General features: G+C 41.4%; 2 protein-coding genes across 4 annotated transcripts in view; one reads left to right on the plus strand and one right to left on the minus strand.

Annotated features, from left to right (window-relative positions):
• Positions 1-11,675, plus strand: part of LOC112564563 (mediator of RNA polymerase II transcription subunit 1-like) — a 30,788-nt gene extending 19,113 nt beyond the window's left edge. Inside the window, exon 17 of the mRNA XM_025239453.1 lies at positions 664-11,675. Coding sequence (XP_025095238.1) covers positions 664-6,362 — 5,699 coding nt within the window. The 3' untranslated portion in view covers positions 6,363-11,675. The remainder of the gene's footprint in view (positions 1-663) is intronic.
• A 152-nt stretch (positions 11,676-11,827) lies between these two features.
• Positions 11,828-26,914, minus strand: LOC112564564. Of its 3 annotated transcripts, none has more exons than XM_025239456.1 (12): positions 26,809-26,914; positions 26,477-26,570; positions 26,039-26,190; positions 22,016-22,201; positions 21,711-21,764; positions 21,331-21,388; positions 19,872-19,936; positions 19,505-19,544; positions 18,965-19,202; positions 18,417-18,555; positions 18,101-18,261; positions 11,828-17,670 (listed from the first exon to the last, which is right to left on the minus strand). In XM_025239456.1, the coding sequence occupies exons 2-12, from the start codon at positions 26,514-26,516 to the stop codon at positions 15,195-15,197; spliced, it is 3,609 nt and encodes a 1,202-aa protein (XP_025095241.1). In that variant the 5' UTR covers positions 26,517-26,570; positions 26,809-26,914; the 3' UTR covers positions 11,828-15,194. The 3 variants fall into 3 exon arrangements, with proteins under 3 accessions (XP_025095241.1, XP_025095239.1, XP_025095240.1); XM_025239454.1 differs by having other exon boundaries at positions 11,828-17,673; XM_025239455.1 differs by having other exon boundaries at positions 11,828-17,673; positions 26,477-26,898.
• Positions 26,915-27,113: the final 199 nt, after the last annotated feature.

Consider the following 27,113-nt stretch of genomic DNA (forward strand, 5'->3'; position numbering starts at 1 on the left):
ATTCAGACATTCGTCAACAGATGTCTGCGCCACATCCTCAACATCAGATGGCCTGAGAAGATCTTCAATACAGACCTGTGGGAGAGAACCAACCAAAAACCTGCCAGCCAAGACATCAAGAAGCGGAAGTGGGGCTGGATCGGTCACACCTTGTGAAAACCAGCCAAGGTCTGGGATGGAACCCACAGGGGAGGCGCAGGGTTGGGAGACCCAGACAGACATGGAGGAGATCAGTCCACAGACAGACAGCTGGCATGACATGGTCCCAACTGGAAAGGCAACGCCTAAAACCAGGTCCGATAGCGGGGTGTAGTTGCGGCTCTATGCTCCACTGGTGGCAATTAGGAACAAGAAGAATTCTGCAGTGCACATTAAAACTACATTAGCTATAAAGATAAAACTTGTGCATGAATGTGGGGAAACATGTTCATTTTTATCCTACAGCACAAAGTTCCAGTACTGTGTTTGGATAAGTTTCTTTTTGAAAAGTTGCTATTGTAAAGTAACAGAAGGTTTTCTTTTGAGATGTGTATGCTATACATGATAAGGTGCTGAGATAGCTTTTATTAAAGGCTTGCAATAAATATATTAATCTCTGTTTTTATAATCCATAGGTTTGGCTCTCTAGCTAGATAAAATGCATTAATTACTTGTGTGTTGCAGGAGGGCCTGGAGGAATGATGTTGTTTCCCCATCAGATGGGTCCTGCACCACCACGACCTCCATCTCAAGGGCAGAGTTCCAGTATCATCGATCTAACAGAAGAAAATATGCCTGAGTCAAGTCTTAAAAAATTGGAGGACACAGTTGACAACTTCAGCTACAAAGATGGCAAATCTGTGTATTCCAACCCAGATGCAGAACTATCTGCTCTCCTCCTGAATGAAACTGAAGGAATCTGCAGCCCATCAGCCATGAAAAACAGCACAGCGTCTGGTCCAAAAAACGAGAATGCCTCTACCTCTCTTGAGGGAGTCCTCACAGGGTCGGGAGAGGTGGGCAAGGCATCTCCTCCAGACCCTATTGCCAGTAGCACCAGCTTTCCAGGTGTGAAGGTTCGCACCTGCAGTCAAAGCGGTCCTTCTACTTTGGCTACTTTTTTAGGCCATGGCCCGGTGGCCACCAGCACCATTGATCGAAACTTGCACCCTGGTGGTCTCCTACAGCAGCCGCAGCACCAGCAAGATATCTTTCACCCTCACCAGCTGCCTGGTGCCAGCAGTGCTGGAGTGCCGGCAGCGGCTGTGCCATCACATCCTAAGGTGGTATCCAGCAGCAGCATGACAGATATCATGGATGTCAAGTCATCACTCAGCACCAAGAAAGCCACCATGAAACCTTCTGTAAGTGCTGATTCTGCTATGGATAGACGCTCTGGTCTGTTTGAAAAATTTGATTTCACAGGTCAGACAGTCCCGGCTGGACACAGCTTGTCAACGGGATCAGTTACAACAGGCATAGCAATTACTTCCCTTGACAGCGAGGACCAGATGATGCCTAAAATGAGACTGAAGTTACATCCGTTCCGTGCACCTCATGGAAAGAGTCAGTCATTAGATACCTCTGTAACTCCCTCACCGACAAGTGCGGGGAGTAAGTCTAGTAACAGCAACACCTTTGACTTTCGCAGTGATGAAGAGGAGGACGAACCAATTGCTTACAGTGCTCAACCAGAACACCGGCTTTCAGTCTTTAATTCATCTGCCACGTGTCTGCAGATATCAAGCAAAGCAAAAACCTGCACTCCTGGCTCGATGCCTGAGACCTCCCCGTCAATCAAGCCAGAAAAATATAAGCGTAAAGACAAATCTGGGTCTGGGAATTCCACAAAGCGAAAAAGAGATCGTGAAGATTCTCGTAAGGAGAAAAAGAGAAAGAAACTGGAGCTTGGTGAATTCTACCACACGTCTGTTAAAGAACCTATGTATCGGTCTGCAACTATTGAAGGAGATGATCGCTCTGGGACAAAACTTAAGATTCGAGTATCAAAAGAGCATATTAAAACCCCATCTCCTCTCAAAGAGTCCAGCAAGCTAGACAAAATATCAGAGCGGGCAGACAAGCTGAGTGAAAAGATCAATGAAGCAGCAAAGCGATCTAGTCCTTTAGTAGGAAAATTGGTGCTTTCTAAACAGGACCTTCGTGAGCACATGGTTTTGCAGGACATGGGCTGTCCAGAATCCACACAGATGTATCATTCTTCTGTGACAAAGTCTTCTAAGATGAGCAGCGGGAAAGCTGGAGCTGGTGGAAGCAACAGTGCTTTAAGCAAGAGTGATCCCAAATTGGCCAAGGCAACAATACGCCTCAAACCACTTAACATGTCCACAGCAGCCTCTGCCTCTGTCACACTTGCTCCACCTGCAAAGTCATTACTAGGGGGTCGTGGTGGATCTGAAAGGTCGGAGCGTCGAAGTCAGTCCACTTTGGCAACCACAGGTGTTAGCACTCCCACCACGCCAGCACTTTCTCTCTCTAGTATCTTGCCAAATGCACCTACCGCCAGCAGCGTGGCCTCCCTTCCTCCTATTCCTAAGCTCTCTTCTTCATCTGCGTCTTCCACATCTGCTTCCGGTTCAGGAAAATCCGCCAATTCTGTGATGACTCCTGCTAGCAAAACTGTTGCAAGCAGTAACTCTATAGCTAATAATGTTACCCCAAAAGGCAGTGTGAATGTAAATGTTGCAGCAGGTAGTAGAGGTCCTGGCAATTCTAATTTGACAAGCTCTGTGAGCAGATCGTCTCCAAATGCAGTTGGTGGCACAGCAGGTCTTAACAAACTTTCTAACTCAAACAGTGGTTCTCAGAAAGTGTCCTCTGGTATCATGTCACACAAACTCTCTGGAGGTGCTAGCTCTGTGGGTATTCCAAAGGGTTCAGGATCTGCAGGGCAATCCAGCAATTCCCAGAAAATGTCTGGCATGCCAAATCAGAGTGGGGGGCCACAAAAAGTATCCTCATCCCCAAACCAGTACTCTTACTCTCAGAAGGGGCCTGGTGTGCCAAATCAGAGTGGGCCACAAAGAATTGCCAGTGTTTCTGGCCATGGCAGTCAGCACAAACAGTCCAGTTCAACTCAGGGGGGAGTGGGAGTTTCAAAGAGTGCTCACAGCAGTGTTCAAAAGATGCCATGCTCAGTGAATCAGTCTGGAAACTATCAGAAGGTTGCCATAGGTGGTAACCAACAAAAAGAATCTAACAGTCCAAATCAGGGTAGTCTTCCTAAATCAGGTAGCCAGCATGTGATGTCCCAGAAAATATCCACCACACCGCAGAGTGGTGCCTCTCATAAAGTGTCGGGATCGGGTCATCAAGGAGGCAGCCTTCAGAGAACAGCATCAGGGAGCTTCTTACAAGGCAATGTTATACAGAAAAACTCTATGCAATCTCAAGCAACTGCAGCACAAAAGGGTCAGGTCTCTGGCAACACCATCTCCATTACCAGTCCCAGTCAAAAATCAGGAGCTTGTCAGGGACGCTCGATGTCAACAGGCGGTTACAGTTCCAGCCCCAATAGCAGTGGGCGACTTCCTGGAGGAGTGAAAAGTAACTCTGCCTTCAGCAGTGCTGGCCGCACTCCTCCCAACCATCTCTCAATCAACAGGTCATTATCCAATCCATGTCCCAGGACAGGGTCAGGGTCAAGTCCACGTGCTTCAGCAGGCCAAAGTCCTTCCACACCCACCACCTCTCGTTTCCCTAGCAATTCCCCACAAAGAAACCCAGGTACCTCTCCCTCAAATAGCAGTCAGCGAAACCCTCAAGTTAGTTCTTCTCAGAGACCTTCCAGCATATCTCAGGCAACCAGCAGCCAAAGACAATCAGGATCCCAGGGAGGTAACTCGCAGAGACCCTCATTGTCACCTCTGTCCCATCAGCGCACTAATTCTTTTTCAGGATGCAGTCCAAACCACAGACCAGCCAGCACCCCTTGTAGTGCTAGTTCAGGAGAACAGAGGGTGGCTTCAGGGGCTTGTCAGTCTCCTGGTTATCCTGTGCGTCCATCCTCTGCAGGTCCCCGTCAGAGTTCAAGTCCACTAGGATCTAGGCAGAACCAAAGTCCAGGAGGCACTAGGTCTGGTTCTAGTCCATCGAGTCAGAGAACAGCAAGCCCACTTGGTCAGAAGCAGAATGTGCTGGGACAGAAACAGAGCCTAGGCAGCAACAGTGTAATGGGTGGTGTCTCGCCTCACATGTCAAGACAAACAGCAAGTGTAAACACTGACAGCCTTTCGCTGCCACGGCAGAACTCAAGTGGAAACATAAACCCCTCTGGCATTGGTCAGAAACAGAACATTTTGGTGAATGATGATGCAGTAGCATCAACACCTTCAATGCCTCGCCAGAGTACACCCTTTGGCAATGCTGCTACCAATTCAAGTGGAACAGCTGCACCTGCAAAACCTGCTGCTGCTGATGTTCCGAGTAGCATCTCATCCTCTCCTTCAGGACAGCAGAGTACAGCAGACAACTCCATAAACACTTTAGCATGCAAATCATCAGCAATGAATAATTGTAATACCAACACCAACAGTTCCAGCGGGGCTCTGCGGCAGACATCAGTGACAGCTGTGAGCTTAAATCGTGCTTCTGCAGCAGGCACATGTAGTGGAACAGGACAGGCTGTTCCATCTAAAACTGCCAGCTCAGTGGTGTCAGTTTCCGGCAAGACTCAGTCTACAAAGACCTTCTTTAATGCAGGTGGGACTTTAAGTAAAAATCCTGGAACTGGTAACCTAGTCCCTTCGAACAGCATAGATTCTTTCAGTAAAAGCACCCTTTCTTTAGATACCAACAACTGTGTTTCCAGTGCATCAGAAGCAGTAGAAAGTGATGGTATGTGTCACACTTCTCTTGGTGCAGCATCTTCAGGAACTGAGACTTTACAAGCCACCTCTAGCATCACCACCATGCCTCCATCATTGGTCTCCACCATATCAGCATCTGCTGCTTGTCCTGCTGTTTCTGCCTCTGTTCCCAACAACACAGCTTTGTCTTCTGCCTACCCTACCCATGCATCTGCTGCCTTACCTCTGATGTCTGCCTCCAAAATGTCTGCTGTCCCACGGGGTCGCAAGGGGTCACTTTCAGCCATAGTTAATAAACTGGCAACCAAGGTCGGCAGTAGTGCAGCAGCTGTTGGCTCAGAGCCGCATGATGCCATGGCTATTAGTAGCTCAGGGGAAGGTTTGGGTGCAGAGAAATCAATTTCTGGAGGAGCTGGTAATGACTCAACGAAGGAAACGCCACACCTAGCCCATGTGCAGACGCACTCTGCTGCCCTACTACTTGCTCGGCGTCGCAGCGCTGCCGATGGAGAGAATGCTATTGGGCAAGGTGAGCAGGATCGAGGTTCTGTCAAACGTCAGGCATCCATATCTGGTCTGTCTCCACCAAGCTCTGAGCCAAAAATAGCTCGCATTGATTCTTTTTCAAAAGCAATTGCCATGGCGCTCTCTGCACCATCTGCACACATACCCACATCACCACACATGGCAGCAGCAGCAACACCAGCTGCTGTTGGGGAAAGGGCAAGTCGACTGAGTTCTGGGAGTGACCGTGCCAGCCCACTGGCTAAAGAGATGGGCTTGCCTCTCCACCGGGCTGTAGAAGAGGTTGGACTAGATCTGAGCCTTCCCAAAGACAGGACCTACCAAGAGTGTGCACAGACATCACAAAAGATGGATTCTCGAACAGGTGTTGGAAAATCAAGTCCAAGAAATGCTTCTCCAGGCTTGTGTAGTTCTCCAGTGCAAGGTGGTGAAAAGATGGGTGGAACCAAATTCAATGGAGAGTCCAGTCGTGACAAATCACGTGTGGAGAGTGATGTGTTTAAAGTGCCCACTCCCAAAACATTGACTTCAGAAGACGATGAGCGGTGTGGCAGTGCCGGTGTTGGCAGGAGTTGTGGTGGTGAAACTCGTAGTTCAGGCACGCGTCAGATTCCGGCTAGTCCCTTAAGTGATGCCAGCAGCCCTGATAGCGGCTTAATTATTGACTGTGAAGAATCTCCAAATCACAACAGCAGCAAGCCAATGCCTACATCAAATGCCACCAATGCTAGGATTCCCACACCTCCCATACTTCCCTCCCCCAAACGAGTTGTGGAGCTGACTGGCGAGCAAGGATTAGGTAGTTTGGGGCGTGTGAGTCCCAGTATTTCTAGTAAAGCCACCCCTTCCCCCAGTGCACGAACAGTTAAAAATTCTCCATCAGAACCATCATCTCATACAAAGCCATCTCCAAACAGCAAAAACTCACCAGCGCCAGCGTCCCCACATCCTAAAGAAGCCCCAGTGAATTCACCTTGTGAAATTGATGACGAATTGATGGACGCAGCACTGATGGGCTTTGGAAGCTGACCCTGCCCAGCAGCCGTAGGACTTGTGACTGCCATAGTGGATCTGTTCATGCCCAGCACAGTTGGTAAACTCTGTTCCAGGCCGCCTCACAAAGGGGAGGGGGTGATACACATCCTCTGGGCCTGACTGTCATGATTACCGGGTAATGGCAGCTGAATCCAGTGGTGGCTAATAGCACATCCACTCTTCTGCTTTAACCATGTGCATCACTGAAACTTTGTCTCCTACTGCCAGCTCATTTAATGTATGTGGCAAGCATTCATGATGGAATGGGCCACTTTGCTGCAGTCTGATACTACAATTTTAATCTTCCTTGACCAGTGTGTGTGGATGCATAGGTGCATGTGCTGGAGAGAAGTGATGTGTCAGAGGATGGAAGTAATCTAAAGTGTGAATGTGTTTTCACTAACAACCTACCAAACAAAAAAAAAGTCTCATCGTCCATGTTGAAGAAAACGCTGAGGTTTAAGCTAGAAAATAATGTTCTACAAAATGATAATGTTATTACACTGTTACAACCGGCTGTTGCATGTAAGGGAGAATACATGAGGTTTGTTTTTTTTTAGCTGATTTAAACATCTTAGAGTACTTCGTGATCATCTGGTGTTGTCCATCTGATTTGGAATGAGCTGACATAAATTGCAGTCTAGATTTTTAGTTTCATCTTTTGGTTCTTCAATTTCTGACACTGTCAAGATTTTGTGAAGGTAAAAAAAGAAGGTAAATGAATTTTGCAAAAATCAATTAAGTACAGAATAGTTCTGTGTGTTATGCTGTCTCTGATTGTTGCACCATCCTAACAGGGCTTGTTGATACAATAAATTTTCAAGTTTATTTATTTATTTTTTTGGAGGGGTAGTCCATGTGGAGAGATTTATAGCCCTGGGCTTTTTTCCATCTTGCAATAGTTTGGTTATTTTGTAAAACTTCAGATGTACTACAGTGGTGTTCTACATTGATGATATGAAGTCCACATCTTGTGTATTGGACAAATTATTATTAATTCTTTGTGCTCAACAGTCTCTTAGCCTAGTTCCAATGACAGTGACTCATTATACACACTAGATATTGACTATATCTTGTCACTTTGGAAAAAGAGAGCATACAATTGATAGATATCATAACACTTAGCAGGAGCAAGGAAGAAAAAGCTAAATTGATAACAAAAAGCACTCAGAAAAATTGCTCCTATTAGCTGACCATCCAGCTGTTGCCAAGCAATAGGTCCAGTGAGTGTGTGATGTCAGCAGCTTATACTAGTGTCCTTGCATGTAAGAAAAATGATTGGTTTTAGCTGTAACCTCAAATGATTAATGAATTTCGGAATTAATGGGAAAAGAGTTTAAAAAAAATAGTGAAGTGTAGTGAGAAAGTGGGGGCTTTAATCCGTGTCTTTTGTGATGATAATTGAGCCTTGTGGTTTTAAAGGAAGTTTGTAGAATAGTAACCTTTGCAGTGTACTTTTTAAATTTAAAAACCCTGACTTTTTTAAAACAAATATTTTTTGGCTAGCTTGAAGATATCTGTGGCTTTGTATGTTTAATAGACATCATATTTTAACCTTTCAATTAATGTCCTACAAGAGATAAGATTTCAGGAAAATTAATTCATAGTGCACTGTTGACTTAAAAATAGCTTAATCCACTTACTAAATTTTGGGTTATTTAGAAAGAAAATATGTGTGTGAAAGAGGAAACTTGCAAAGTGCTTTTAAATATTTCAAAGTTATGATTTTTTTCAACATGTTGAATATTAAACACCCCAAAAGGCCATTCCTTAGTAAGCACAGATGTATGTGCATGACCATTTTCAGATGAAATAAATATAGCATACATGCTGTGAATACTACCTAGTTGTAGTAAATAAGTAAACCTTAGCCAGATCTTTGGTTGCTGCACTGGTTTGGTCTCTTTAAAAATCCGTTTCTGACAGTGCACAGTGAAGTTTTCATGTGCATAGTTCAGTGTACAACTTTTATCATTAAATGGCTGATGTGTTTGGAGCCGCAGGTACAGTTACAGATGTAGGGGCAATTGCAAATGCCCATTTAACGCCCCTTGTTTTATTTATGAATTTTTGGGCTGTTGTAAACATTGTGGTACTCCATAAAGATTTCAGGTTTATGACTGTTATTTCTTCTTCCAGCATCATACTTTGTTGTTTGTGTTTTGATTTTATTTATTTTGTTAGTTGTTAGAATTGAAGTCTGGGAACATCATTTTTGCTGTTTTTCACCCACGTTTATAAAGTTAAAAGAAGGGCTAATCATGTTACAATATTGAGGCCAAAAAATCATTGATGTGCATGACAGTTTCCTGTATTTCCATTTACCATTTTAAAAATATACAGCTTTCAATTATGAGATTGGGCTATTGCAGCATGCAGAAATGGTATTTCTTTTACCCATTAAACGTTCTTGAAGGAAAATAACATTTGGTAGCAACATATAAAGCAGATTTTTTTAACAATATATGTGTATAAATTTTTTTGATAATTATCCTGATCCAACTGGTATGCAAGGAATGCTGAGATGGTCCAATGGTACAGTGAGAATGTGCTGTTTCTAGCTATACTAGATGACTCCTTATACATTTCCACTTTGTTTGCAGACAAGATAGCACTTTCTGCAAGAGCCTTGATTTTAAATCGTTTTTGAGAACTTTCACTGTCATTAAATTTTCTGGGTTTTTTTTTTTTTTTAAGGCATCGTTTACATTTCCTTCAAAGTTTTCTTCCTGACAAGTTCACAAGAAACCTCTTGTTGCCATTTGTTTTTCCCTATGACAGATTGGTTATCTTAACTAGTAAGCAGTAAACAACTATGTGTAATTGGCTTTTTTTTAAATTTAAAATTCAGCAAAATATTTTTATGGTTTAAGTGGATGAACTTGCTTTCCTCAGTTATAACTTGCACAGTTGCCAATTATTTTTCTGTGCTGCTTAGTGATTACATAATTTCCCCCCACAGAAATAGGCTCTCCAAATGTTTTTTGTCTGTGGTACTCTATATAATGTTTTTTAAGAGAGGATCTTTTGTATCAGAGTGGTGCCAGCAGTGAAAAGTGAAATCAACGGCATACTAAGTAGACCATCATCATGTTTAAAGGAGTGAAGAAAGTGTTAATTGCCCTCCTAACTCCAGCTGCTCCAGTTTCCCATGTCAGCCAGTTGGTCTTTTAATGATTGGGATAATGCAAGTTGTACACACTGTTCCAAAAATTCAACACTTGTTGTCAGGGCATACTTTTTCTTAATGTTTTTCATATCTCTGAAGTCATTTCTGCTGGGCAGTCCAGAGTATGCAAGTGGCTGCTGATAATTTGTCGGTTCTGTAGGTTTGCAAGTGCGTGTTATATTACGTGAATATAAAAAGAATGATTTTAGGTAAAGGAACTCCTATAAATCACGTGTGTGTGTGTGTGTTTACAAACATATATATATATAGTGTGTGTGCTCGTATATTTGTGTATGGAGAGAACAGTTGTGTTACATGGTGATGACCTTGTAAAAAAGATCTCTTTGTTGAAAGTTATGAAAAAAAGATAGTAAATGCAACGTATATTTGTATGAAATAGTTTTCTACACATCTTTTCAAGCCTTCCTGTGTGGAGTATTGATTCTGAAATCATTCTTTGTTTCATTCAAACTTTTTCACTTTTCTAAGATTTCCCTTTTACACAGTCCATCAAGCATTGTCTTTTCAGAGAAGTCATGGCCTGTGGACATTGGTGAACAAATTTTGTGCTAGCATGATGGCTGATGCATCATCATTGCCACTCAGTTATATTGGAAAGTATTGGCTACAATGGCTTTTTTACTAGTAATAGTACATTATTAAAACCACTTTTGCTGCTTCTGTTTGGAAAAACTATTGAGTAAATTGTGACAGCATCATGACTGGGGGGTGTCTCGGTCCATCAGTCACAAATTACCTTTGTTGACTTAGTCTTAACATTTAAAAGAAATTATTTGCTCTTTTGCCATGTAGTTCATTGGTAGTAAAACAAGCCATACCACTTAATGTCAGCCCTTTTCCCCCATCCTCTTTCTTAAGTACATTATTAACAGAATTTGCCAGTAACATGCTTGACAGTATGTCTTGTTATGGTCCTTAAGCCAGTCTGGCAAAAAATAAGAAAAAAGCAAGATATTTGTATACCATGAATTGCTGACTTCCCACCCTATCCTAGCTCACAGTGAAAGCAGGATGATAGCTGTCATACTTGTTTGCTGCTCCCAGGGGATTTCTGCATCTGTGATGTTAATGAGGTGGTATGTGTTCACTAATTGGCGAGTGAGATGTTTCTTAATCAGTTCCTGTGTTTTAAAAGCTGTCTGATATGATAATAAAGGCTGATTTATAACAGTCGTGATTATTGCGTGTTTGCTGAGGAGCCAACGGAGGCACAGCAACATACAAGAACATGGGTTTTACAGCTCGTAGGTCTTTCTTTTTATGCCTTTTTTTTTAAAAATGGTTTTGAACTGGTATGTTTCTATGGCTGCTGTGCAGAGCTGTGTTACTATGGGCCTGCGTCCCAAATCAATTGGTAAGTTTCATAGTTGATACATTAAGATGCTGTATAGACTAGGTTGGTATATTGCATTAGAATCATCACCTATAGTTGTGGCTGCTGGGACTCGGTTTCTTGCATTCATTTCTGTACAGATTTTTTTTTTTCTCCTTCAGTTTTATCTGAAGTATGCCAGTGTAATATATAATCATCTCAGTCACTGATTCATACCTCTATGTACAAACTTCACCGTGAAGGCAGCATTCCAGTTGAGACTGTGAAACACCTTGTAAAGTGTGTAGAGTAGGCAGAGTGCATGACCGGCAGGTTGGGGTTATGGCAGCACACTTCTGTCACTTTTTCAGTGGAATCGTATAGTCTTGTAGTCATTCTATTCATGCATGCACATTCTCGCATACATGCATGCACACATCAACATGCATATGGCACACGAGTGCATTCTTTATAATTCTTTTTATTCCCATGGATTTAAGATAACAAGTGATATTTTATGGTGAAGATTGCAGATAATACTGCATGTCAAGGAAAATGATACATTTTGTAGAAATGCATTTACTCTGAAGGACAGAAACAGTTGCTGCATCAGTCACATTGCACTGTGCTTTGTCAACGTGTTATGACTGCTTTTCTCTTGATGTTTGTCACGGTCTGGTTGAAGCTGCCATTATGTTTATTGGTGTGAACATTGTGTCATCCAGTTACTGCTCGGGTGATGTTGCACCTTCATGAAGGTGGAACAAAATTTGGAAAAACTACTGAATAAATGATTCTTAAGTGATGCAGTGGAGTGGCTTTTGTTTCTCCCTGAATGTGTTGTCAGATTTCCCTCCTGAAATAGCATCCAAACTTATTACAGCTTACACAAGAAGTATGTCAAATTATGCTTGGGCTGATACTGTTTGAAAACAATTGACAGTAATTGAGACTGTATATGAAGTGATCCTACATATTAAAGCTTACACTCATGCCAAAGAACCTTTTTTGGTGATAAATTATGTCTTGACAGTTTTATCTAACCTTTACTATTATTCCAGATTTGGGTATCTACACGTGTTAAAGACCAACCTGAATGGTTTGCAATTTTTGCAGATATCAGTAGATAGAGGCGATATAAACCTAACCTGTAAATTTCAGCTCCAAAACCCATCCATTAATAAACCGCTAGCAAAGTATGAGATTCGTACCTGCGACCAATGAGTACCACTAACAGTGTACTACTTCACGCTAACAGTGTATTGCGTCACGTTGGTACACCATTCACATTGCCAGCCGTCAACACCAATCACATCGACAGTTTGGGTTATTCGAATGTTGAAAGCCTGCATTTCTTATGCTAAAGCAGCAGTTGTTCAAAACTACGAGAAATGCAGACTGTCACCGTCCAAATAATCCTGTTGCTCATTATCTCTGGTGTTGACTGCAGGCAATGTGAATGGTGTGCCATGCCTAGTACACTGTAGTACACATAGTACACTGTTATCATCGCTTGTGATCACAGGTGTGAATCGTAGCAGATAATTAATGGTTACTGATGTCTGAAGAAAACGCAGGTTGGTCTTTAACTATATAGATAGGACAAGGTCCACATTCACTAGGTAGTGCTAGTGTATCACATGAGATGTCATCTGGGGCAATAGCATAGGATCAGGTCCATAGGTGCTTGACATATTGCTTCCTTGACAGGGGTATATTGGCTTCCTAATGAGATTATAGTCCCTAGAGAATCTAGCTTCCCTTTTGGTTCATAACACACTGATCAATAACTCCAGTGTGAATAACTTCAGTTTCGGGGTTTTTCTATGACCACCCCAAATGAGGGTGAAAGAGAATCTCATCAAAAGTGCTCAAACTCAACATCTTTCAAAACACATCAGTTGCTTAACAATTTATTTCTATTTTGTAAACAATGTCAATGTATTATTCAAAATGTACCAAACACGGCAGTAATGCTAACTTTACCAACACTTATTTTAGAGCTGCTTATGAAAAGAGCACGCACACCAATAAATTACATCCAAAAATGTTAACATCTGAAAATGTGACACTGTACAACTATTTGCCATATACAATTACCATCAGAAAATGTTAATTTTTTTCCTGTATACTCTTATAAGAGCCCCTGTACTCTAGTCACTGAAGATCCGTCTTCTGAACTGATTCGGGCCTGTTGCTTAAGAGTATTCTGAATAGTACAATTAGTGCTTCAAGGAGCAAAAGGAAATCACAACCATATAATCTCTAGCACCAGTCGCTGTGACCTGTATAATACATCTAAGAACCAGGCCCCACCTGGTCAGCAATTTTGTGTGCACATACTTGCACAGAGGGAAAATACTGTCATTTCTCAGTTGTACATATGCACAAAACTCAATCTAATGCCAGAACAGGAAAAATTGCAATTACAATTATGTTCACATGTACATACAAAGAGATATATGCTATTCTTACAAATCAAATGTGCAATAATAAAAAAAAAAAATTTTTTGTGACGCTGATATTTTTAACGTACTCATGTAACCCCTTACAAAAATGCATTAAATGAAGATGCAGAACTGCTAACATATTTTTATTTCATCTTTAATGATACATTAACTTAATCAAGATTGGTTGCCACAGATAACACAAACATTAACAATCAATATGCACAACCTAAAGTCGTTAATGAGTCAAAACTGACGATGAGATAAAACACACAAGGGCTATGAGCAAAGAAACAAAAGTATTGATACTGGAATGAATTTGTAATACTGTAACCCCTAGGTTGTTGGCTACTTTGCCTCTGATGTTCTGAATCCTTCTTTAAGCCCAGAGAGATGAAATTCAAATTAATCAGTGCAGATGGGCTTAAGATTAGGCCCTCGAATGCTGTTTACCAGGCCTCATATTTACTGCTTATACCCAAGCTAAATTATCTAACCAGAGACAGTGGCTCACATTCATGGACTCAGGGTAGACCTGTCTATTAATGTGAGCCTAGAGTTCATGAAGTCATTGGATTAAAAACAGGCAGAGCAGACCTATTCCAGAACTGAATGTCTATAAAGGACATTAAATTCTAGCAACAAAAGAGTAAACGAATTTTTAGGGGAAGACTACAAATTTTGGTCGTAGGCTTGCAACATTATAACAGCAAATATACAGCCCTGGAAGTAACAAGGTAAAGATCATCAATTTATTTTTATCATTCATTACTATGCCAACATCAATAACTGAAACAGCTTATATTCACAATAACCATACACTCGATTTTAAAACAAGAATTTGAAAAAAACAACAACAACAAGAAGAAGCAAATGGTGAACATATCACATCAGTCTGTTCTGACAGGAGATCTGTAATATATTTCCTAATGTGTAGCACAGATATTCATTTTCTGAAGGATGCAGTGATGTACTTCCGGACTACATGGTTTGTGGACTATGTACACTACTGGACAGATTCCTGACGTATGTACAACGCTCTGCACAGCTCAGATTTCCTCCAAAAAGTTGGGCCAGATTTCTACTACCAAGTATAGCCAGATTCTGTGCAACTATTTAAATACTCATTCTTGAAGCCAGATTTCTGCCCAACAGCTGTATAGCATAAAAGTAATACGCATACATCCTAATCACTAATGTGATGTGTAACAATGCAATAGTCTATTGTCTCTATAGAACATGTCAAAATACATATTTATTACTGCATTGTAGAGGTAGACATGACATATCACATATGGGATCTTACAACTACCTCTACTCCAATGTCTGCGGCAGTTTTCCTTGGATACATTATAGTGAGCTTCAAAAACACCCATTACTCATAAGAATGCACATACCTAATACTTTAAGATGCACTTAGGAAATGCTAATTATATACAAAACACATAAAATGAAAGAATACAGAGAAAAATTATTCAACTGGGGAGACCAACATACTCCAAAATTATGAATTCCATCGATAACCACTAAAATAGCGAAAAGGAATTCCTTTGACAGGCCACACCATAGCAGGCAGGCAAGCCCAGCCCAGTTCTAACACCACTTTTGTGGATAAACTGCTAACCCATTTACTGCTGGGTTAATGGGGAGTTTTTCTAGTGTTGGACTGAGTATATGAAAATCAATTTGATTCTTGTGTTGTTTTCTTTAAATATGCAGAATCTGCAGCATCGTTTCCAAACAAGTCTGTCAGAACCAAAGTAATTTTTTTTTTCAAAGAGCTTCAGTTTACAAAAACAGTGCCGTTACATAACCTAGAACACGTATAGCTGATAGAATTCATCAGAGATTTTTTCAGCCTCACACTTGTAATATGATCAACTCCAGTCCAGCCTTCTGCGCCTGGGCAACAATCTATGGCTGCCTTCTTGTGTCTGTTCAGATAGATCTAGTGATGATCTCACTATGTTCCCACTGATGACCTGTAAAGGGCTGAAGACTATGTTATTTCTATGTGGGCTGCTGTAGTTGAACAGAATCTCTGCATCCACTCTCTCAATGCCTTTACCTTTCCTGCTGCTTTTAGTGTTGGGATCTTTTCTGAGTTTGGTGGGAGTGTGCCCATCCAGAGGTACAGTCAAGTGAGGTTTGTCTGGAGATTGAACCACTGCCTTGTGGCTAATGTGATTTTTGATTTGTCTCTGCACCTTCCTACATCCCTTGGATGAAGGGCTTGTTGCAGAACTTTTATTACTGATGAACAACTTTTTGTTAACAGATTCACTGAGGTACAAGTTGCAAGCATCTTCCCAAGAGGAGTCAGAAGCCTTGTCTGGAGAAGAGAGAGTTGGCAGGAAGTAATTAAAAGTCTCCACCCCAACTGCTTTGGAAGTATCAACAGGCAACCCCTGGGGTATTTCATCAAACACCCATTCATACTCTTCAGTGTCACTGACTTCAAACTCAGAGGCTTCCACATAAGTTAGATCAGATGACAGACCATCGTCGTCTCCAGTGAATCCAAGGAAAGGTGGAGCATCCACTTCACTCTCCAACAGGCGACACAGACTGCGGTCACTTAATAATTGCCAGCTGCCATTTAGCTTGACCTTCTTGGCTGAACTGAGAGCAGACACTTTAGAAACACTTGCTGTTCTCGTCAATGGCACAACTTTTTCCTTCGCTCTGCTCAGCCCTCCATTTTCACTGTCTTGTTTGTCTCTGCTTATCTGGTGTGTGCTGAAATGCTTTTCGATGCCAGACTCTTCAGACCTGTTTTCAAGTCCAAAATCAACTTTTTGAAAGACTTTGACTTTCTCTAAGTCTGTTTTACAATCTGACAACTCTCTTACACAGCATCTCTCAATATTACCATTAACTGCTTGACCACTAAAAATGGCTTCCTCATTAATGCTGCCTTCTTTCTCAACTAGCACCACATTGTCTGGAGAATTAGCTTGGTGACATGGAGAATTAGTGTGTGCTGTGATGTCATGCATACTTCCCAAGACATTTATTTCATCACTTTCAGCAGTATCTTCTTCGCCGACATAGATTTTGCATTTGGCATTGGAAGACTCTTTCATATGTACAAAAATGGGCATTGAGCAGTGCACCTGAGATCTGGGGAAGACAGGGGAAACACGATGGTCATCAACTGATGCCTTCTTCATTTGTTTCTCTGGAGTTTGTAGGTTGCTTCTCTCCCATGTACAAGATTTGAACTGTGGACTGTGGCTGAGTTTTCGCTTTCTACAGGTCTTTGACCATGGGCTGGCTACAAAATGGGGTGGTGACTGTGCCCAGTCTAAACTTTCTGCAGTATGTTCTGTAACAGAGCATATGTTGCTGCTGATTTCATGATCTTGGTCTTGAGCACCACAATTCTCTGGTGTCATTTTTGTCATGACATGTGGTTTACGCTCTGAATGTTCAACTTCAGATCTCTTGTAAGAATTCTGCAAAAGGAGTTCTGTATGTCTAGCATCTTCCACAAAATCCAAACCACCTTCCTTGATCATGACATGCTCCTTGTCAGCTTTGTGAGAATCATTTTCTGATTTGTGATGACACCAGCCATTCTCCTCTGGCAGCATAGCACCTGTCTGCAAGTCTGTTGAGCTTCCAAGCTTTTGTGAAGTGGATCTCTTACTCAGCACATTACCAGATCTTTTATCTCGCCTCTGACTGGCAGGTTTCTGATTCAGATTATTTCTTAGTTCCAGTGGGGAACTATCTGCAGAGTTGACAATGCCCCTGACTTCATCACAAGTTGCTGAAAAACTTGATACACACACTCTGCCAGTTATCAGTCCTGCCGGCAGAACAGATAACACACCTTCCTTACTTTGTTCACTGTTACCTTTACCTGAAAGCAAACCTTGGTTCCTACCCTTGTCTTCCACCACAGCCTGTAGGCATCCCAGGGGAGAGTTTCCAAAGACCAAAGACCTTTCCTTCACTGGCCTCAAATCTCTGCTCCAGAGCTCAGGATTTCTGCTGGCTTCAGTCCGCACTTTGACTGGTGAGCCATATGCTGCTTTGGCTCCTGGTCTTCGAATGACGACTGCAGCTAAAGGGAGTCGGTCTGTAGTTGTCCCATGAGTTGCACCACAGGAGACTTGCTCTTGAGTTCTGGAATTAACAATGCAATTACCAGTCCTTGGAATGTGACCTCTCTCCCAGTCTTTTGCTTTGTAGTTGTGGCAGTCATCATCTGCTATCAAGACAGCTGGAGGGTTGTTGCAGATGTCATCTTGTGCCCTACCAATCTGCTTTGCAGTTACTGTCTGATGTCCCATTTTAAGAAATGTTCCTGATTCTGTTGTCAGCTCTGATTCACTATTTGCAGAACTGCTGTAATCAAAGAAATGCCAAGCACAATTAGAAACACCATATCAAATAAAACCACAAAAAAAAAAAAAAAAAAAAAAAAAAAAAAAAATCCACCAGTTTGCAAATTGTAACATATACCTTGCAGACCACATAACTGTAAATATACCCCAAACCCCATCACCAGTTTAATTGTCCGTACTTAGTATATTAAATTTTATTTCAAAAAAAGACCACAATTTTCTCCTAAAATTCTGCCACTGAAGGCTAAAACAACTGCTTTTTTCCCCATTAGTACAAAATAATACCAGATGCACCCACACATTAACTTACCATCAAATGTTACGAGTTAGAATATTAACTATAAAAAAAATGCTGCAAAGGCAGAATTTGCTAGTTTGTCTGGTCATTCTCAACCACAAAAATGTTCACACATAGCTGTTCTGTGTACCTGATGCTAACAGGTCGATTGGCAGCCTGGAGTTGGCAATGGCTAAGAAGAACAGACTGAAGAAAATCTGCAATGGAGGGCCCTTGAGAAATGACTTCATCTAATTTCTCATAGTTGTGCTTGTCAGATACAAAATCCACATGAGCTCTGTCTTTCACATGCTGAAACAGAAAAATTTGACATTTTATGATTGTATAGGTACTAACATCTAACCCTCCACCCCTACTTACCAAACACTCTGCCAAAGTAATCCAGCCAAAACAAGTGAAAATTTAGCAAATTTATTATCATTAGTAGCTAACATGGAAGGTAGTACCTCTTTCATGTCTTCATATCTGGTATTACAACATTCACAAAAGCCACGGCGACGGTGAGTTTGTTTCTTTTGCTCCCTCTGTTTACGCAAATCGCCTGCTGTCACAATTGGCACTCCAATCAAGCGCAAGCTCTCTTCTCTGAAATGCACAGATAAGTATTTTACCATCTTAAGACACAAACTTTATGACTCTACCAATGTAAAACATTTATAACACAAAGGGTGGGAGGATGGAATTAGTGTTTTACATTTGAACCAGCAACTATGGCTATATCACAGCATGCAGAGAAAGAAGAATATGCCCAAGTTGAGAGCAAAACCAAAGAAAGCCAACCCCTGATATATTTGTGACAGGCATTAATCACTGGACTACCCTTAAAGCAATAAAGAACCAAAGATATCACAGCTGGAATATAACAGAGCGATATTTTGAAGAATACATTTTGAATAAACTGTACCTGACAGGATGTCTCTAAACTGACTAAAGGAGAGAAATAGTTCATATTATGCAGGCAAATAAGAACACTGTTATAAGCAGTGATGTTTACTTCTGCTTAGAAGCTCCTTGCTGCGAAGGTGGCAAAGGCCAGTTGCCAATTGATGCTTTGCCATCCCGATCTCCTCGGCCTGAGCGCTGAATAAATGTCACCCCGTGTCCATCAAATGGACAAGTGCATGGAGGAGTGTTCACGTTGAGACGTGGCCACTTGTTTAGATTGAGGTAAACAGGACGGTGATGCATGTCAACAGGCTCCACTTTGATATATGGTTCCTGCAGCTGCTGAGCTGTTGTCGTAAGATAAAATGGCCATTTAGACAGTGATTAGTGCTTATAAGTGTGCTAGAAATATTTGAAATGTCTGGACCATGGTCAATACCTTTTCTTTACAAAGCTATTTTTATGGAAATAATTTGTTTCACCACATATAGCAGTTTCTTTTGCAAACATAAAGTAACAGTTTATTAAAATCAAATATAATGCCTGAATTCAAAAAAGTAGTTTTTGTTTAATTACCAGTGTAAAGCTTAAACTGCCACTAAAACCAAATGTCTTTCAAAACTTGTATGTAAGCAGGAACTTTACTCACAGCGCTTGGCAACTGATCTTTTTTTCTTTGCCTCCGAGTCCTGTAAGAGATTTCTGACTCGTGATGAGATTGCTCAAAAAAATAAATTGTGCAATGATCATTCAAGAGTAATTAAAAAGGATGCACAATCAATGTAAAAAAATTCTAAAATATGCTAAAGCTTTAGATTCATTCATAATCACAAACATTTAAAGGGGAAATCTACATTATCCTTTCCCCTTGATGCCATATGACTATCAAGGATAAGGAATAACTCATCGAAACAAGGTTCAGCACAGATTAGTGATCATGAAACTGGTAAAGTTGAAGTATTTCTGAGAAAATTCTATAGCAAGTTTGGATTGGAAGGGAAGGAGCCATTACACACCTGAGCAGTTTGTTCAAGAGCGTCTCCCAGTTTTGCCATCTCTTTGTCTAGCCATTTCAAAGCAGCTGAAACACACACACATGCACACATTTGTCAATGCAGCAAACCAGGGCCAGTAATCTGGACATACATGTAACATTTGTGTTCGATGGTATATATTGGTCATTTATTAACAAAGTACTGAACTTCTTACATTTTGGACCTGATTTAAGAAAATGGGTATACTTTCTATTCAGACATATCCTCATGCATTTTGGTAAGTGGGATGTATCCTTCATGGTACTGTAAATGTAGAGAAGTGAAACAACGGGAACCCCTGTCCCCTTATTTCATTTTGCTACGCACAAATATTTTATCTATTATGTTGCATGAAAATGTGAGAGATGTAAAAGTGCAAGATAACGAATTTTTATTATCACAATTTGCACATGATATAGCATTGTGTCTGGAAGTGAAAATTGTTTACAGAAAATGTTAAAATTCTCACAGTCTTTGCAAAGATGTCAGGTCTAAAAGTCCAAGCTATATGGATAGACAGTAAGAAAAACTTCCAGATAAGGTTCTTGTGTGATATGAATTTTTGTTGGGACCCAGGAATTTTTTAATATTTAGGTATCACTTTCTCCGTCGATGTGGATCGTATTGTAAATTTAAACTATGATGATAAGCTAACTGAAATATAAAAATTATAAACATTTTATTTGGGATGCAAGATGACATTTGTTAGTGACAAAGTGTTAAACCTAATCATCTTGCCAGCAAAATATTACATGTATGCAAATGGAAAACCAGTATACCTTCTGTACAAGTTTTTCTGAGGACTGTGAAATACAGAAAGAGCATAAAAAGATATAGAACATTAAGTAACAAGTTAGACCTGTGTGAATTACTGTGGAAACCATACATGCAACTATTATTATAAACACAAATAGTGGAAGCTGGAATATCCTCATTACTTCCAACCATCCCATCACTCTTTCTCCACGTGTTTTCTTCCTACCTCCATGTCCACCTCTGTTTCTTCTTCTATACTTTGTTTTTTTAAAGAATGAAGTGTCTTTGCATGACAAGTTTGTGGTATAGTAGTAATCGTGGTGTTGAATGTTGTACTTACTGAATAAAAGAAAAAATGTAAACAATTTGCAACTCAAGGAAATCATGGTTAATAAAGGTTCTCAGTTCCATGCCGAAAATTCCTTAAAAATGTTACTAGATCTTCCCACTGTCTACTACCCTGTCCTTCATTCCAAACATTAACCAGTGTTTGATTTAGCAGCAATATCTGGCACCCACACTTACCCTGGTAATAAACTTCTTCCAAGATAGGATCAAACACTGCTGCTTGTTTCCCATGCTTTGCTTTATTTAAAATGTTTCTTGTTTTTGCACCTGCATTTCAATTAAGTGATGGCATACAGAACAAAAGTGCAAGGAAACAGAAAAGGCAAACATTCCTCACCTTCACTTGTGACTACTTTGATGCCCAACTTCTCTGCATTGGAAGCAACACTGTTTGGCTGTATTTAAAAAAAAATAACACAACTTATTTTTTTCACACAGAGGTACCATAAAAGAGTGGAGATAACACAAAATATAAAAAGTATAGTCCATTATTTCCTGTTTTTTAACTGGTTTGTACAATAAGTGCATGTCAATAATGCCCAATTAACTAAAACAGACCAAAAATATATAAATAAAATAGAAGCATCAATAACTAGAAAGAACATAACCAAACAACTAGATTTCTTGCATTATCTCATTCATTCTTGCAGATTCCTTTAGAGACACATGCATATGTTAAAGTTTAGACCTCTCTACACACAACAGCTAAGAACTCACACTAGGGCTGCGGTTCGCACAGGCTATCTGAGCCATGGTTTTACCCCTTGTCATCTGGAATCCAGGAAAAAAACCAGCGAATACAGCCAAGGTTCCATATGCTTCACGTTTGTGAACAGGCATTTAGTATCAACAGTTACTCAACAACAATACATCTGATGCTTTATCATAGTGATTCAAGTTATCAGCGAATCATTTTCCCCATTAATTTCTTATAAAAACACACAAAATAGTGAAGCTGTGAAAGGTGGGGAGTGATGAGGTGAGAGATTACTGTACATTTATTTATACACAGTTCAACTTACGGGAATGATCCTTGCACTGGCCACCGTAGAAGTAGGGGAGGGTACAGCACTAAAAGGACTTGGAGTATTAACAAAGGCTGGGCTTTCTGGTCCATATCCTTCTTTTTGACATTTGCTCTGAGATCTGACAGGTGCTGAATGGGAGATGACATAATTGATATCTTTGCTGAGGAAATCTTCCACTTTCTGCACAATGAATAATAATAATAAAAAAAAAAAAATTACATGTTTGTGTGAAAACAATAGATACATTTTATTATCCAGATTTTTTTCCCCCCTCAACCTCAAGTGGTTGGTGCTACAGTGATCTATCTATTCTATCTATTCCTCTTCGTGCATCAGGTTGCACATAAGGCCTCAACCAGAGTCCGCCACCGATGTCGATCAGCTGAAACCCTCTCCAGGTGACCCCATGTCCAGCCCTTTCCTTTCATCTCCCTTTCCACTGTTCTTCTCCAAGTTTCCTTTGGGCGGCCTCGTTTTCTTCGGCCGTCTGGAGTCCATCGTAGGGCGACTCTGGAAAGGTCTGCTGTCTGCTGGCGGAGCACATGTCCAATCCATCGCCAACGCCTTCGTTGAACCTGTGTGGTGATGGTCTCGGTTTCAGTTCTTCGGTGGAGTTCTTCGTTGGTGATGGTGTTTGGCCAAAAGATGTTAAGTATGCGCCTGAGGCATCTGTTTTGGAAGACGTCAAGCTTGTTACTGATGGTTTTGGTCATCTTCCATGATTCTGATCCGTAAAGGAGGGTGCTGATCACATTTGACTTGAAGATTCTCAGCTTGATCTTCTGGCTGATGTTTTTTGCCTTCCATGTGCTCCTGAGTGAGGCGAAGGCCTGGCTGGCTTTCGCCAGTCGGGCTCGAATCTCCACCTCCGCATCCCCAGTGTTTGACATTTTGGACCCAAGATAGGTGAAACTGTCAACTTCCTCAATCTCTTCTCCATTTAGTTTGATGCTGTCTTGGACTCTGGCGTTCACTCTCATGCTTTTCGTTTTCTTTGTGCTGACCTTCAAGCCAAGGTTTCCAGCTGTTTCTGAGAAGGCCTTTGTTTTTTCCTGCATGTCTTGGTGGCAGTGTGACAGCAGGGCAATGTCATCAGCAAAGTCTAAGTCTTCCAGCGCTGTTGTTGCTGTCATAGTCATGGTCCATCTGATCCCTCTCCTCTCACTGTCTGTGGAAGTTTTCATGATCCAGTCCATGGCCAAGATGAAGAGGAACGGCGACAGAATGCAGCCCTGCTTCACCCCAGTACTGACGTTAAAGGGGTCTGTGAGCTCCGTGTCACAGACAACCTGGGATTTGCAATCGCTGTACAGCATTGCAACGACCTGAACAAGTTTTGCAGGGACTCCGTAATGCCTCAGGATCTTCCATAAGGACTCGCGGTGGATGCTGTCAAAAGCCTTCTCCAGGTCGATGAAATTGATGTACAGCGATGTGTTCCATTCGTTGCTCTGCTCCAGAATTTGACGCAGAATGAAGATGTGTTCAGAGCAGGATCGCCCTGGGCGAAATCCCGCTTGCTGTGGTCGGAGGTCTTTCTCAAGGGTTGCCGTCAGTCTTGACAGAACAATCTTGCTAAAGACCTTGCTGGTGAGGGAAAGAAGTGTTATGCCCCTCCAATTATTGCAGTCTCCAAGATCTCCTTTCTTGGGTAACTTGAAGATGAGCCCTGTCTTCCACGCATCAGGGACCTGTCCTGATTCCCAAATTTGCCTGAAGATTTCAGTCAGCTTGGGAGCTGTCACATTCACATCTGCTTTCAACATCTCTGCTGTTATTCCATCTGCCCCTGGTGCTTTGCCGCTCTTCATTGTCTTGACTGCTGCTGTCACTTCTTCCAGGCTTGGCGGGTCTGTGCAGATGTCAAGGTCTATAGCTGCTGGCTGGATGTCTGCAAGCTGAGGGGGATCTGGTCTGTTGAGAACTGACTCAAAATGCTCCCTCCAGCGCTGTAGTTTTCCTGCCTCTCCCTCGATGACATTACCGTTCATGTCTTTCACTGGCACATCACTGTTCTTAAACCCGTTGTTTAGCTGTTTGTTTATCTTGTACAGTGTCTTCAGGTCATTTTTGCTAGCTGCTTTTTCTGCTTCATCTGCCAGTTTCTCTATGTAGTATCTTTTGTCGGTTTTGGTCATCCTCTTTACCTCTTTGTTTAGTTTTGTATAACTTTGTCTGTGTTGTTCCTTCAGACGTTCAGATCTAGTGCTGTTGATTCTTTGTTTGGCTGACTTTCTCTCTTCTATCTTCTTCCATGTCTCTTCTCTGATCCACTGTTCTTTCTTTTTCCGTTGGAAGCCCAGTATTTTCCTTCCTGATTCCTGTAAGACTCGATTGAAGTCGTCTAAGGTCATCTCTTGTTGGTCTCCTAGTGCCTGGAACCTGTTCTTTACTTCCAAAGCAAAGGCCCTTTCGGTGGCTGGATTTTTCAGTTTGCCAGAGTCCAGTCTCTGCTGACGTGCCTGTTTTCCTCGTGATCGACGTAGCTTCAGGGAAACTGTGGCTATCACAAGAGTGTGGTCACTGGAAACGTCTGCTCCTCTGTAAGCTCTTACATCTTGAAGTGAGCTCCTCCATCTTCGGTTGATGATGACATGGTCTATCTGGTTCTTTGTGCTCCCATCTGGTGATGTCCATGTTGCCTTGTGGATGTCTTTGTGTTGGAAGAGTGTGCCTCCAATCAGTAGGTTGTTTTCTTCACAAAAGTCTGCCAGTCTCTCTCCATTGTCATTGATGGTTCCAATTCCATGCTTGCCCATGACATGCTCCCTGCAGGTGTTGTCACTTCCCACCTTGGCATTGAGATCGCCGATGATGAGCAACATATCGTGGGCTGGAACACTTTCTGAGGCTGCCTGGAGCTGATCGTAAAAAGCATCCTTGTCTTCTGCCTCGGAGTCATTTGTTGGTGCATAGCAAGCTAGCACTGTTAGCTTGGTGTACTTTGAGTGGAATCTTGCTCTCAAAAGCCTGGGTCCATAAGGCTTCCATTCCAGCAGTGCCTTTTCAGTTTTCTTGTTGAGGAGTAGTGCCACTCCTTCAGAGTGCTGACCGTCTGATCTTCCTGAGAACAAGATGGTATGTCCTGACGATAGTCTCCTCTTTCCGGTGCCAGTCCATCTGACCTCACTGACTCCCAGGATGTCCAAGTTGTAGTTGTCAAACTCCTTGACTAGTTGGTGCATCCTGCCAGTCTGGTACAAGGTCTGGACGTTCCAGCACCCCACCCTCAACTTTTGCCTCGGCTTCAGTAAATCTGCTGTCGGTGCGCCAGCTCCCTCTCGGGTTTGGCTGTCGTCCGTCATAAGTCCAGTCGCCTGGTGTGCTTCATTACCTTCGCCATCTGTGACTAATTCTCTGGTTTCAGTTTCTGTAACAAGCTTTTTTTACATGGTGGGGTTGTTAGCCCTACCACAACCTATTTTACCTCTAGGTGAGGTGTCCACCTTAGTCGCCTCTTACGACATGCCTGGCTGGATGGCAGGGACCCTATTCTTACAATGCTCGTTAGGCAAGCATACCCCGGGGTCCCACAGGGGGCTACAGTGATAGATTTAAACAAACTTTTCCGAAGAATAATTCAAGAATGTTAAGCCTAATAAGTATAACTAGATACCACTGTTGTAAGCACGTAGCACTTATTCTTTCATTAATAAATAGCTATTCTGGTAGCTTGATCTGCAAGAAGTCTGCCTATGTAGGCTTTTCTTACAAAGATGGCAACATGTAAGACCAATACCTTAGATTTAGTAACCATTGTTACAGCCATCTTAATGTTTACAGTCAGTTTGAAAACAAATGATTGTGTTTTCTGCACTTGGAATGGTGACAAAACTTTAGTAAAATACAAAACAAAAAGATTTATAGTCAACTAAAACAGTCAATGCATAAACTTTTAGGAGATGTATGTCACATATGTTTCACAATTTGGGTCCTCCAAAGAAATCTAGTATTTAAGATAATATAGAAAAATTAGCATCTCTCTTGGATATATGCTTTCCATTATTACTAACTTACAGCACCAAGTCTCTTGAGTTTCATCTCCAGTACTTTTGCTTGCTGAGAATCTTTGACATCCAAATACACACTTTTACCCGTAAGTGGCAAATAGGTGAGGTGAGTTTTGCATTTTTTGTGGAAGCTGGTGCTTGCTGGTTGAGACGATGGAACTGGAAAGTAAAGTCAAATGTAAACTTTCTTTGATCCAACGAACGTGTTCAACAGATTTAAACTAATTAATCTAATGTATCATTTATTAAGGAGTAACACAAATGCTTTTAAGATGCCAGTGCTGACTAGTATCTAATTCAAAGATGATTGTAAGCAGTCGATTAGTGTAAACTTCCTAAATTTCTGAAAGAGTATATTTACGAAAATTCGCTGTCGTTATGTGCAGACTGGCAGACATTCCAACAATTTAGATTAACATTTTAGTAACGCAAGCACTACAGGTACCTTTTTCTGATCGAGTGGATGAACGTTTCGTCCTTTTCATTTTCGCTAACAACTTCAGAGGCCCCGTGTTATAATATGAAGAATTTTGGAAAGTCTGGAAACATAGACTGCTTTTGATATTCGCTATTTCCAAAGAGAAATATAATCAAGAACTCAAAGCAAACCGCTTTTGACCCGTAGGCATAGCACGAACATATACACGTCCACGGGCATAGAAAGCTGTTTCTTTTTCTAGTTCCCAGCTTGAAGGATATACACAAATAATTTGAACTTCCACATAAGTATATGCATAAATCACAATGCCATTAAAAGAAAATTCAAAAGAGACCTACACGTAAGAAAGACAGATAAGAAATTGCTCTCGGAAATTCTAGTGATAGCTTCCCGCCTGTCCCTCCCCATATTCACACTTTGAAGCCATTCCAAAACGCGCCCTCGATTACGCAAAGCCGCTTACATCAATGAAAATAGAAAAAATAATTAATATTTTTAAACTTTGCTATTACAAACATTCAACAAAATTTTGCTATATATTCTTTACTAAATAAATAGCGTAACAAATTAAAAAAATAACATTCGTTAAAGCTTCGGCTTCTCTTACTTCCGGTATTTCCTTTTGTAAACTGTCGCTTCAAGC

This window comes from Pomacea canaliculata, linkage group LG5 (genome assembly GCF_003073045.1).
Source record: "Pomacea canaliculata isolate SZHN2017 linkage group LG5, ASM307304v1, whole genome shotgun sequence".
NCBI lineage: Eukaryota > Metazoa > Mollusca > Gastropoda > Architaenioglossa > Ampullariidae > Pomacea > Pomacea canaliculata.

Bases quoted from the DNA above. Each gene is read 5' to 3' on its own strand.
- LOC112564564 (XM_025239454.1), bottom strand. From the start codon at position 26,516: ATGAAAAGGACGAAACGTTCATCCACTCGATCAGAAAAAG. The intron at 22,202-26,038 runs GTAAGTTAGTAA...TTCATTGTGCAG, and splicing joins AACTCAAGAGACTTGGTGCT to AAAGTGGAAGATTTCCTCAG. The intron at 19,937-21,330 runs GTGAGGAATGTT...TGTGTGTTTCAG, and splicing joins CAAAGTAGTCACAAGTGAAG to CTGCTTTGAAATGGCTAGAC.